This window comes from Anabas testudineus, chromosome 18 (assembly GCF_900324465.2).
Source record: "Anabas testudineus chromosome 18, fAnaTes1.2, whole genome shotgun sequence".
Classification (NCBI taxonomy): domain Eukaryota; kingdom Metazoa; phylum Chordata; class Actinopteri; order Anabantiformes; family Anabantidae; genus Anabas; species Anabas testudineus.
In genome coordinates, this window is record NC_046627.1 from 18,568,165 (window position 1) to 18,582,029 (window position 13,865).

The following is a 13,865-nucleotide window of genomic DNA, read 5'->3' on the forward strand; positions in this document are numbered from 1 at the left end:
CACAGTCTCCCACCATCTATTTGTCATTTCTCCATGTCCTCCAGCTCTGTCTCCCCTTTTCTTCTCACTCGCTCACTTGCTCTTATGTAAGTAGTTCTCATTAATCACGGCCTGGCTCCGACTACTAGGACTTGTATGGATTTTTGTCAAATTGCTTCTGCCACATAAATCTAGCACATATAAATTTGTGTGCATTCAACTCACAACTGATGTGTGATTAATGGTTGCGACTACATTTGCCTGTTCCACTGCAGCTTTTCCTTTGGCCTCACAACAAGTAACATTCATACTTCATCTCTGGCGGGAGGCCGGGTGAATGGGCTTCATCGTGGCTTCGGGTCACTGTGAGAAATCTATCACGTCACACAGCAGGGGGCGAGGGGTGTCGTGCGAGTAATAATTAGTGACCTGCACACAGTGGAAGGATATCACTCATACCTGCTCCATGTCAGTCCATTTCCTGTCTCCTCTGTGCCCTAGTTAGAAAGTATAATTGTTCATTGCATGATCCCGTGGCCCAAACATCTAAAAACATATTAATCAGAATGTTTTAAATGAGCTAAAACAATCATACAAGCAATAAATAGAAGACATCTGTATCCAAACAAATTCAGATAAATGGATTTTCCTCAGAAAACTGATGACTTCAGCAGTTTAACTGCGACCGCCGAGTGAAGCGGGGGACTGCACGTGGGTCCATCTCCGCTTTGAAAGCGATTAAATTAACCGTAATGACATCATCCTCAGGGGTGTGAGCGCTGGCAAAATAAAAGCTGGATGGAATTTACGCGATCACAATTAAATCAAAGTTATTGCTGGTGTTTCCTCATGAACTTGTTTATTTGTTTCATCTACATCACATAAAAAAGTTAGGCCTCAATCCCTCAGCGCCTCCGTAAAACAAATAGGAACTAGGAATCAATGTTAGAAAGCTCTAACTGCTACTCCTCAGATGTCATTTCCCATGGTTACGCTAGAAAAATAAAAATTCAAGACAATAATGAAAATAAAAGTCATAAATTATGGGTATCAAATCAGTTTGTCTAAGGTTCATGGTCGAGTTCCTCTCACTGATGTGATTCTCAGTTGTGTTTTTTGCACTAGTGAGCATAAATGGGAATGGATATTATATTAAAATGGCATAGCATGAGTTTGATGTTGGAGAAGTGATCAATGATTGCATATTTCAGGTTGGGAAATGGTACTCTCATGGACTCTCTGTTGCCCTACTAGCACAGTGTGGTCGTATTATCCTGCGCTTGCAGCTTTATCAGCCTGTCTGCCCCACGCTATCCTCCCTCACAGGGTGGTTGAACACGACACCACTGCAGAGCGGACCTTTGATTCAGGTGAATGCACGATTATTATCGAGGTTTCCACTACGCCTCTGTTAGGGCTTGTATTCTTGCAGCGAAACCTGTGTGGGACGTCAGTGCATGACCAGACCTTTCATGTGTAGGAGCCTGTTTGCAACTGTGCAGGTGACCGGTGATAACAGGGCGATGTCAGATATGATTGCTGGTGATGGATGCCAGAGGGGGTTTGTTGCTGCCAATGGAAAAGTATCAGGTGCTCGCAAACCTGTTGTACAGCACTTTGTTGTGATACTTACTCCCACGCTGTTACAACCACAACCTGAGCATAACCCGATCTGTTCAAAAGTAACATAACAAGAAATGAATATTTTCAGGAAAGAATATCAAAATGCTAATATATATATTATTTATAATGAAAACTTAATATTGCCTGTTGAATATGTGTCACATCCAAAGCAGATACAAATGTTTTTTTTTCTAAACTTATTCTTATTTATGTTATTCAGAATATGCAATGTTTTATTCATAAAAAAAAAAAGAAAAAATCTCACAAATCATTGGTATGCATTGCCTAAACATTAATTACATTCTAATTCATTATAATTTGTCTTAATTTCCCTGTCTCTCAACAGAAAAAAATTAATGCCACCCGTTGATTATTCCGTGCCAGGCAATTCAAGCTGCTTCAGAGAGGACAAGAAAATGAGTGAGACAATTTGCATATCAACATGATTCAAACCTAGTATTTCTTAGAAATGCCATCTTTTGAAGACAAACATGAAAAAAAAACAAGACTCGTCACACTTCTTTTTGAATTTCATACATAAACACAACTTTCCAGCCTTGTGGAAAAACACTTAATAATGTGGGGAATGATATGATACAATACCGCACAGTGTGTGTGTTGCAGTCGTATGTCGTCTAATATCGATGTGACAGTTGAGGGAGAAACTTTCTCCAACTTACACAAACTTTGAGGATCATTTTAGCATTTCCTTGTAGTTCTCTATTGAGACACCATTAGCGATTTCCGGGTGTAGGAGAGGCTGTGGCATGTTGTTAATCAGAGCACAGGGAATGGAGTGCAATGGATTTGTAATTACCTGCACTGCAATCACCTCATACATCTGCACCATACAGTTCCTTCTGTAGAGGCAAAATGAGCTGCATACACGCACACAAATAAACATACATGTAAAGATGACATTTCAGGACAACAGGACAGACTTTTTTAAGTTACGGACACGATTGTACCACATAAAGTAAAAACAAATGTCATGGTCACCTATGCAATGTTCACATTATTCAAATGATCCCCATTTTGAACACACGTATGAAGAAGCATCCAAACAATCTTTGAATCTTATAAAGCAGTAATTGTTTTGATATTGAATCCTAAGCTTGTTTTGCTGCCCCCTAGTGGTCAGAAATCTATTTATGCAGCTTTAAATACTATTGCTTTGGATAGTATAGATTAATTTCTTGGAATATCATCAGTATAAGTAAATATTTCATTTAAGAAAATTGTTCTTTACTATACACTGAGATAAATGCTACATGTAAATTGACTCTGTACGTGCAACAAAATATTATACACCTTTATTTACATCATAGAAACAGTCCAAGTGATGTTTGACTTGAGTAAGATGATTGAAATAATAGATAGAATGAATTGTTTTAGTTACATTATGGCTTTTTGAAAAAACACTTTACTGTAATATAGTGATGCTCTGTAAACAAAGGTTCTTAAATTAACGCTTTTTGATTCAAAACAAGCGTACACATAAAGAAAAAAAACTCCAAAAAACTTAAAGGACCATTTTTGTTTTAACATGTTATATTTTAATTTCTGCAGAGACAAAAATGACAAGCAATTTATTTACACAAACCTGTACAAAAGCAAATTAAATTATGTAAAATATCTCATAAATAGAAGTGGACTTGCGTTCAATACACTTTGCCATGTTCAGCTAAGCTGCGTGCATAGTGACTCATATTAAACAATGATAAATTTGTTCCTCAATTTCTATATCAACATCCAAGTCGCAGGACAAATAGTAATGGTTAATATTACAAATCTCATTACACACTGTGAATGCTGTACGGATAGAGGAGAGCACTGGCTGAACACCCACCTCAGGCAGTTTGATGACAGTTGTTGCATACTTTGTGTTTTCTGTCGTATTACAGCATATTATGCTAAAGTCCAGATTTCAGCATCTTTCCTTTCTTTTCCCTTTCCTCCCTTTTACAGTGTCTGTTTTCACGTCATCTGATGTTGAAATTCTGAGCATCGCCTCGCAGTTTCTACGGCACTGTGCCTATTTGCAGGACAGGGTATCATCATCTACTGATATGCATATACTGTAACTCTGCGTATGACTGCCGTTGTGCTGCTGTGTTGTGTTGCTCGGCACATCGTGAGGTGTGTGTCCTGTCAGCTACTCTCCCTTGCAGCTTTTTTTTTTTTTCTTCTCCCACTTCCACTCCTCCTCGTAAACTGTCACATTAGCATTTTTATCTCTAGGCTCCCTCAACTCTGAGAAGTCAAATGTCTTCAAGCCCCCCCACCCCCCTCTACCTTTCTATGCTTCTATACTCGGTCCTAGAACTTGTTTCATGCACAAAGAAGGTTACTTGACCTCTGATGTCATACGTGTACATGAGTGGAACACGACAAAAAATCCATTATCATTACTATTACTATCAACAAGCAACTTTTGAATGTACCTGTAGGTCATTCGGTAATGCACTATGCTAGGAATGGATGTTTCAACAAGATAATTGAACCCAGGGAACACTAGTCATTTAAGTATCCGACCTATTGGCTCACTGACATTTGACCAGTCACCCTCCGAGAAGCCTCTGACATCATGGGATTTCATCTAAGATACTGTATGCAAATCTTTTTCAGTCCATTCTTAAATGCCATCCCATCTACATTTGTAAAGCGTGCCGTTGTTTATGCACCGTTCCAAACCAACATTTAATCATACCAATCGGTATAAAAAGGCACATTGCATATTTGCATTCACTCTAGTATTTTTTTTTTATGTTTTTTTTCTTCTTTTTCAGAAGCACTCTAAATATACAAAGTGGCACCAGATAAAGAAAAAAAGGAGAACACATAGTACATTGTCATGATCATTTCCACGGTTTTGATTGTTATTGTGTAACAAATTGAAATATGGGATTAAAAAGTAAAATACAATGTGAAGATAAAAAATTGCAAATCTCATATGTCGTTGTAGGTATGTAGTTGATGAAAAGAAACGTGTGGGGGTGATGCAAGAGACGACAATGACAGTTTATGTATAAAAAAACATCAGTGGTATGTATGGTCTTAATGGATGTATTAAGTTCTACAAATGTTTCTTTAGGTATAACAAAAGCAAGCAACAAGGTGAATTTCCATGTTTACAGGGATAACATTTTTTTTTTGTACATTTTGTTTTACTTTTTTTTTCTTGTTCCTTCTCAATAAGTGAAGTAAGTTCCCATTAAACGTGCAGTAAAAAGTAAATATTTATGTATACAGTTGATAAGTATAGGAGCACTTTCTTTCGAACAACGAGTAGTACTTACAGACTATAGATTGCCGGATTGCAGAAAGAGCAGCTCCGGTCAAACCAAAGGGGTTTTGCTAACATACAAAAAGTTCCATTGCATCTGATATTCTTTTGCTTTATTACAGTCATGAGAGTTTGTACCTCTGTAGCTGCGAAAAAGAAAAATCACTGTAGACAGGGAGGCACAACATCTCAACATTGTTTTGTATGTGTGTGTGTATCTGTGTGTGTAAGTGGCCTTTAAGTCGTGATGTACCAACGTTGAGTTGAGACATCACATTCTTATCACTTGAGCTCATTCCTTCATTAAAAAAAATCTTCATGTAATGTGTACTTAAAGCAAAGTTCTTCCAGAAAGCTATTTTTGTGTGTGATGAGGCGGTGTGTAGGGGGGGTGGTGGTGCTTCAACCTGCTTGCGAAGCTTTGGTTTCACTTTGACAACCCTTTTTTTTTTTTTTTTTCTCTCAGCCTGTTATCCAAACACTTCCTGGTATCTGCTCTCTCAGATGTTGCTTTTTGATTGTTCTCCATTGAGCTGATTCTTACATTCGTGCTCAAAGATGCCATCGCCATGTACTATGGAAAAGCAACACGTACTAGTGATAAGAGGACTCTCGGACAGTCATGTGTGAGGCTTGAGAAGAAGTGGAAAAGATGTTGATGCTTGTCGGTTACATGTACATTATGATATTTATTGCTCGGTCTATCACACAACAAAAAAAGGAATAACGATAAGAAGCTGTCCTCGCAGCTGTTATAGGATCAGCTCGGCCATGTTTACACCCTCCCAACTCTATCACTGGTGTACATCTACAGTAAACACTAAATATGGCCTATACATACCTATTATATACTGCATAACTGGCCCATACACATAATAAATTTCAATTGCACCTCCATAACTTTAATGTTGGCATGCCACAAACTGTGCTTAGCCAGGATTTTCATCAGTACAGCAGTGCCACTGACCCCAATTAAAGAAATGTACTTATGTGTACGTGTGTCTGTATGTATGTATGTATGAGAAAAACAGTGTAGTATCGATATAAACAGTAGCATCCCACTGAGGCGATCCATATATGCACAACCATGAACACACATGCCAGCCAATTCTAGGTGATAGGTCACGGCTGTAAGGTCTTGCCTCTCTTAAAGAGGGTTTGGACTCAATCTCGGCAATCGTAGACACAAAAAACGAGAGACTGAGGAAAGGTAGCGAGACAAAAGGGGCGTGAGACCAGTTAGTATCGTTGCTGTGGTCCAGTATTTATGTACAATGTATGACTTTTCACTGTGTGTGTGTGTGTGTGTGTGTGTGCACACTCCTAAGTTAATCAGTCATGATGTTCATTGTATGAACATTGGGGATGTGGTCTGAACCAACGGGGGGGGTTATCACAACAAATTCCACTGGGTGTAATTTCTGTCCAAGAATCTCCACTTCAAGAGAGGACTGACAGAAATGTTGTTTTCTGGGCTGAATATTTAAAGCTTAGTCTTTCCCGTCCGCACAACATTGGAATACGGTCAAGTTTTGGTCAGCTGAGTTGAGCAACTTTTATCACAGACAGTCAAGATGACAGAATCCACGGACAGCCCAGTGTGAGAGACCATTACGTTCAATATATTCTTGCAGCCACAGAACATCGTGGCCAGAGCGTTGCACTCTTCTGAACTTAAAAAAGGCATAACTAGATACACTCTGAAATCAAAATAGTCCACATGTACATCGTTCGTAGAAAAGAACTGAAGAAGTGGTCTCTTTTTATACAGCGTCGTCGTCAAGGAATAGGGCCTTCATGGATAACAGGGTAATGCATGCATGTACTGTATATGTAAAATGAGATGATTATTTTACAGATTGACTGTCAGGCGGCAGATTGTGTCCCAAGAGCCGAACTCGCCAGTAGAACAGAATCAATTCAAGTCCGATCAGTGCCCTCAACAGTTCTTCCTCCTCCTCCTTTCTTCCAGGGCATGTCTGGAATTAGCACTTTGAAAACGGTATGATGTTTATATTTCCACTTAGATTTTTCATTAAGGAGCTGTTGTAAAAGTCTTTGGACAAAGTTTAGTCCTACCTTGCATGGAACAAGGGTAGCTAAAAGCTTCTAGAGCTGTAAAGGTGATGGGCAAGCAACTATGCTTAGTCTTAGTATTTTAATGTGTTGTGGCACAGCAGGTGCGTCTAGACCTCCCAGCTCACAGGTACACCTCCCGCCTTGTCAGAGTACCACATGATGTGGGCTTGTATTCCCCAGTAGGTGCCAGAGGGATCTCCTCGGTGGGGTGGCCCAGCACCTCCTCCCCGCCTCCTGCCGAGCCGTAGGAAGGCGAGCCGAACGCCTCATAGGAGGAGGAGGAGGAGGCCATCTTCTTGTTAAGCAGGTTGCGATTGCGGTCGCCCATCATGTGAGCGGCGGTGGGGTCTCCGTTGGCCATGGCGGCCATGGCGAGGGTCTCTTGGCTGCCAGGCTGCTCAACGCTGCTACTGCCGCTGCCGTTGCCGCTCATGAAAGTGGAAAGCTTTGGTTGTTGGGGGGTGGTTGTTGACTTGGATGGCCGTCTCTCGGGCGACGTGCGCACAGGCATCCAGCAGGAGTCCGAGTGGCCGTACTCGTCGCATTCCCGGGTGCACTTGCCAGTCATGGCTACGTCAGGCAAGGGCCGGGAGTCTAGAGGAAGCAAAGAGATAAAAACAGTGAATGATACTGTTTGTTTCACAAAAGTGGGATATTTAATGATGAACTAACATTTTAGACTAAATAAATGTCCTAACGCTAAGTGTTTGGTGTGATATGTGTTACATGATTTGGCTTTTATGAATTCTTTGATGCGTGAATCTGTATTCTCTCCCTACTTAGGTCTTCACCGCATCTGAATGTTAATGGAGAAGGCAAAAAAACAATAAAAACTTATCACAATGATTACCAGGCACCTAAAGTAAGTAAGTTCAGAATCTTATCACCACTAGCTTGTATTGATAAAAATTAGTTTTCATGCAGAACCGATACCACATGACAGCAACAGTAACAGAAAACAACAATGAAAAGACGACTCCACTGGCTACGACAACAGCCTCAAACTAAAAAATAGTGGCGTGAATCAGAGTTGAAATAATGTCATGCTTCAAAACGTGTTTGTGCTGAGAGAGGACGGGAAGGGAGGAAGGAGGGCAGCGGTTGGGGAGAGGAGGTCAGTTTGTGCTTTTAAGTTTGCTCTGATGGCAAATTTACTTTGCACAGTTAGGCCTGCTCTGAGTGTATGCCTGCGATGCGCGTGGGTGAGGATTCCTGTGAGTTAGGAGCACCAACAACACCCAGTTTTCTTATCTGGTGATTGACAGACGGCAATCACGTTCTGATCTAAGTAGCTTAATAGCTCAGGCGCCCTGATATCCTCTTAAATCCACTAATAGGGGTCTTAACCAATTACCTAACTGGGCGCTGGCCTCAGATTAACTACGTCTACTGTATTATTGTGGAAAGCAAATTATGTGCTTACAATGCTACACCAGGACAACAGGTTTGACTGACTACTGTCAGTGGATACTGTAATATAGGAAAGATAATTACCCCCAAACACAGCAAACCAAAGCTGAAGAATTGGCTCAATATGGGACAAACAGAAGGAAAGAAGGATGCTGCTCCACAGCCTTGACCGAATGCTTAGCTATTACACAGTTCCCGAGTTAATAGGAGTGCCAGTGTTATAGAGATGCTATGTTAGATGTAATTTATTCATGACCTGATGCAAAGTATGGCAAAACAAAATCAAGCAAAAGCGAGGGTGAGTGCAAACCAAGCCAAGCATGCCTTTGCCCATATTAAAAAAGAAGACGAAGAAAAAAAAAAAAAAAAGAGTTTGGACCATGGCTTACTTTTAATGCTCTTTTTCTCCTGTAAAAGAAAAAATAGAACAGAACAGAAATCACTCTTTATGTTTTGCAATAAAATATTATTATTTTTACTGTATGAAAAACCATGAGCAGCAATCGACTCTATGACTAAAAGACAAGGCGCCAAAGAAGTGTTATGCAGAGCAGACACATGACTGAGAACACAATGTAGCTGAGACAAGGACAGCAAAGGAAGAGGAGACAGGACAAAAAAAAAAAAAAACAGAATGAGAGTCTTTTGTAGTCCTACAAACAAATCACTTCTCTCACTTTGAAAAACTTGCAGCAAAACATTTCAGTGTTACTTCAAGAGTGCCATTCCTACGCTGCTGGGAATCTTATCTCTCCTAAATATCTATGAGAATCCATTTTCATATCACAAATTACCTTTGTAAAGCATCAACTAATGATTGCAATGTATAGCCAGTGCCTCAGGGGGAAACTGCCACTCACCAGAAAAATCAAATAACTTTTTTGTCATTAGTGAGCCCAAACAACTGAGTAGTTGTGCTTAATGACATATAAATCGCTAATAAACGAGACGAGCGGCAAAGAAAATAAAGCAAAACAGAGAGATGTAATGGAAGTTACAGTTGACATGTCAGCTGACTTGATGAAAATTATATTTGTGGTCATGGCATGGCAAGAAAAGACGTCTCCGACTTCCTCTCCATCCTTTTTCTCTGTTGCCACTTGACAAACGCAGCCATCAAAGAGACAAGTGGATGCAAGGTGCTGATTGTCTTGCTCATTTACACCTACAATTGAGCCATTAGGCTACCCACAATGCACAGCGGCTTTCGAGAGGCCGCGGCACCGCGCTCCTGAACGCTCATCCAATTGCCCCCTCGCCCCGGTCACATTCAAGCAAACAAGAAAAATCAGTCGGGGAGGGGGCTCTTGCTTCCTCCAGCCCTCGTGGGTAAGCAGCCAACCTTCAGCATCACATCTCTGCTGCTCTGCACGACGAGCTGTTGAGGCAGTTAGTCGGTGCTCTGTGTGTTGTGCGCACTGAAAGGAAGCTGATTATTTCCTAGCCATGGTCCATTGACTCTGCAGGCTTGCTAAAAATGAAGACATTTCCCACTGAGCTAATGAACTGGGCTACTATATCAAAGCAAAAATACTCTTTCGCTCTTCAAATGTGTCACCATCCCCTGAGGTTGGGCCATCAATATGAGGACTTTAAAACCACTTACAACCTAAGTACTCTACATCTGGGTTCAGTCTGGACAAGTACTTTAACCTGCTGGCTGAGGAATAGGTGTAGGTGATGCTAAATTAATTTTAATGTCCACTCAACATCAACAGTCATAATTCTTTTAGTAAGATTAGGAAGAACTGAGTAAATGCTGACACACAGGATATAACTGAGAAAAAAATCTATTGTGAATGTTTCTATAGAGAAGACACGCAGTGTTGCTTCTATACATATCTATAAACCCTTTCAACATCCAATTCTGAAATCAGGACGTAGAAAACATCTTTAAAGGAAAGCACCCATGGCACAATAGCAGGCTTTTGCTAGTCACCAGCATCCAGCGAGCCCCCAGTATCAGACACAACACAACACAATACAATTAGGTCACTGTGCTGTGTTAAAAAGCCTACATGCAACATTAAGAGCCAAGCAAGGAGGCATCTCCATCCCAGGTTACGTCCCTGCGGGGCTCAGGCCTTGCTACATGGGGACACAAAGCCAGAAAACAGTGGCACTGTCTGGCTGCCACAGGCATGGCTCACTATCACCGTCAATGAAAGAGAGATGCTTTCAGCTAAGCATGGGGCTCCTCATAATAGCACCACAATGAAATCCATTAGAGCTCTTTAAAATTTACTCATAAGAGGCTTCTGGAGGAGTGAGTGAGGGGTTGGCGATGGCGGATCGGGGAATGATTGGCAGGTGAGTTAGAGGAGCGGCAGGCAGAACGGGAAGAGCAGCAGCTTTGTCTGAGATGTAATTCCATATGAACAAAAGTTCGGTGCTGCCGAAGTGACGTTTACCCATCGAGACGCCGCTGTGCAGCCGTGCTCCGAGATATTTCGCCTCGCACCGTGTGCATGCAGTGATTTTTTAAAGAGTCTATGTAGTGAAGACTTTCTTCATCTGTGAAACAAAGCAGACTGAAAGTGGGCCAGCGGCTGCACTGGCTGAGCTGTGGCTTTTCTTAGCTGGCTTTAGTCAGCTACCCTATCAGCTGACTGGCTTACGCTGTGGGATATTTCAAAGAACCTCCACTGCCGGGGTACAGTAGCAATTTGATGTGGTGTCTTTAGAGCTCACTAAGATGTTACAGTGGTGGAAAAAAAAAGAAAATGCAGTTAGACTGTCATCTCTTCCGGGCATATGCGAGCTAATGCCTGTTGCGTGGGCATTTCTGGGCAATTACACTTATAGTGTGTTTGTTTGAGACGTAGCGCTGCGCTGCGTTTGCACTGGAGCATGTCGAAAGAGTCCACTTGCCAGTCTGAATTTCATCTACGTCAGCAGCTCCTTCACTTTTGATCTGCATCGTCCTCCGCACCATCCTATCCTTCCTTTCCTTCCTCTGTCTACATTTCACTATGAAACTCTGCCACACAGTCTGAAGCTCCACGACCTTTTGCCCTCTCTTTTCCAGCCGGCAGATTCAATCCAAACAGCTGAGGCACTGGGAGAAGAAATGGAGGGAGAGGAGGAGAGAGAGAGAGAGAGGCACACACACACACACAAATAAAAAAGACTGAGAAGGAAGACAAAACAAAACAGAGGTGATGTTTCCCACATGCATTTTGTGTGTGTGTGTGTGTGTGTGTGTGTGTGTGTGTGTGTGTGTGTGTGTTCGTGGTGACTTTGACAGACATTGCAGTTGGCTGGACAGCAGATAGGAGTCATAGCAGAAAGATAGGAGGAGGGCATGGGGGAGAGGATGAAGATGGGGATGATGCAAAAAGGAAGGGATAGACAGAGAATAAGGGAGAGAGAGAGAGAGAGAGGGCGTGTGTGTGTGCTGAGTATAGCAGGGTCAGGGCTCGGGAGAAGGGTAACAGCAGATTGAGTGGAGAAGACAGCATGGCTGCCTCTGGGCCGTCACAGGCCAAACACACTGCCAAAGAGAGCAGTGGAGAGGAGAGGAGAAAGAATTGAGGACATTCACAAAGACAAGAGAAGGAGAGAAGAGAGGAAGAAAGGACGGACCAGGAGTGCAGGAGGAGAGGGAGTGATGATATGGGGAATTTTGACAACAGTAGTACTGTACTGTGAATAAACCCCCGGTAACGTACTGCCACATCAGCCCCACGGCACATGACACGCTCACATTAACTTATTAATCCGAAGACCTTGGTTTAACCTCATTACGGTTTCAAATGACCTGCCGGACAATACAGTCCTGTGTCCAGGAAGATGCCAGGCGCCGCTCATCTCTCCACTAGCTCGATCTAATCTACTTCCATCACATTCCACACATTACCAAACCTAAAAAAAACAAAAAACAAAAACACTTTAACCTCCAAATGTCATTTACACCCAACCACATGATTCCAGTTTGAAGCCCAGAGTGGGACGTCTCGACATTCTCAATCAAGACAAGGAAAAGGAAAGTTTCCAGGACTGAGGCAGGCATGAGAGCGCGCCTGTGTGAGAACAGTGAGTCCAGCTTGGAAATGGGCTCGTGATTGCCTCGCACCCCGTCCCCTCCACCCCCACCATCACAGACCTTCCTGTACAGAACGATCTATTTTGTACAGCGGAGCAATCAGCTTGAAGATGACAGTGTACATTGCTGGATGTCTTACAAGATTACGCTGTGCGGCAGAGGAGAGGGGGAAATATTTATCCCGAAAAACCATATTCTGAGCGAGAAAAATAGCAGAATGAAAAGCGGAGAAATGAGAAGCGATACGAGAAGAGTGCTGCAAAAAATAAAGGAGAACGGGGTGGTGAGGTAACTCGAACCGAAAAAACGATGCAGAGGAGAGCTGCGTTCTCTCCGCAGTTGCTCTGCACTCGTCTTTCTCGTCTAACCCCTTTCTACCCATTCTCGCCTCTAATAGGGTCCCATTTAATTAGGTGAAACTTGCCGACTAATTACGGTGTGAGAGCATGTCTTCCTGTGTTTGGCTCTCTCGCTCTGCAGGACCCCCGTGGCATCGCCTCGCAGCCGAGAGGTCCTCAGCATCAAAGGCACACAGACAGTCAGCGTCTCAGGATATATACACACACGCAGCTAAAGGTGGCTTTGGGGAACGAGAGGAAGGAAACGGAGAGAAAGTGAAAAAAGGAAAAAGAGGGATAATGGCCTAACGGGAGAAAATAAGGTGAGGGAGGTAGTGTTCCTGAGAAAAAGGAGCGGCGAGAAAAAGAATAGGTGCTAAATTATTAATGCCGCGACGGCGAGTTCAGACAGAACAATATCCACAGGAAAAAGCCATGTTTGTCTTTCTCTTGCTGAGATGTTTGCCAGACAATTAGGGAGGGACAGAAAAGAGAGGAAGATACACGGTGGTGCGGGGTGGTGGGGGGATGAGAACAACAGGGGAAGTCCTGGGGAGCAGTGACCTTTGAAAATGCAAGTCATGGCGTGCACCGCTAGCAACGGCATTAATTGATGGCACTAACGTCAGCAGTGGAGATTTTTCTCAGTGACAGACTAAGTTAGTTCAAACATGGACTCCCTATTAGTCCAGTTAACGTCTCTTACGCAGGAGGCCACTAGCAAATTATGCCGTTCCTGTTAATCGCCGATCTGCAACACAAGAAACGACTGTTTGTGCTCGGCACTTCCCTGCGTGCGCATACTTGACCTGCATTTGCCCTTTTTTCATAACCGCCATCTTTCCACGTTGCAGTAACCTTTCTGCTTCGCCGCTGCTGCTGCTCATAGGCCAGCTGGAGGAATGCTGTTGAAAAAGCGGCAGCAGGTGATCCATTCTCTGCCTCCGGAGCTTCTTGAAGTATTTACTGCCTGGCGAGGGCAACTAAGGGAATAATCTGGAAGCCCCCACCACCACCACCACCAGGCAGCGAGAGGTGCAGGACGAGTGCGAGGAAAAACCGGGGAGAGGAGGGAGCGAGGGGAAAGATACAGAGCCCTTGATCG

At 42.8% G+C, this 13,865-nt stretch overlaps 1 protein-coding gene across 1 annotated transcript in view; it reads right to left on the reverse strand.

Moving 5' to 3' along the window:
* Nucleotides 1–3,161: 3,161 nt before the first annotated feature.
* pcdh7b (protocadherin 7b) overlaps nucleotides 3,162–13,865 on the reverse strand; it is a 102,003-nt gene continuing 91,299 nt past the window's right edge. Inside the window, 2 exon segments of the mRNA XM_026353306.1 lie at nucleotides 3,162–7,561; nucleotides 8,767–8,785. Coding sequence (XP_026209091.1) covers nucleotides 7,089–7,561; nucleotides 8,767–8,785 — 492 coding nt within the window. The 3' untranslated portion in view covers nucleotides 3,162–7,088.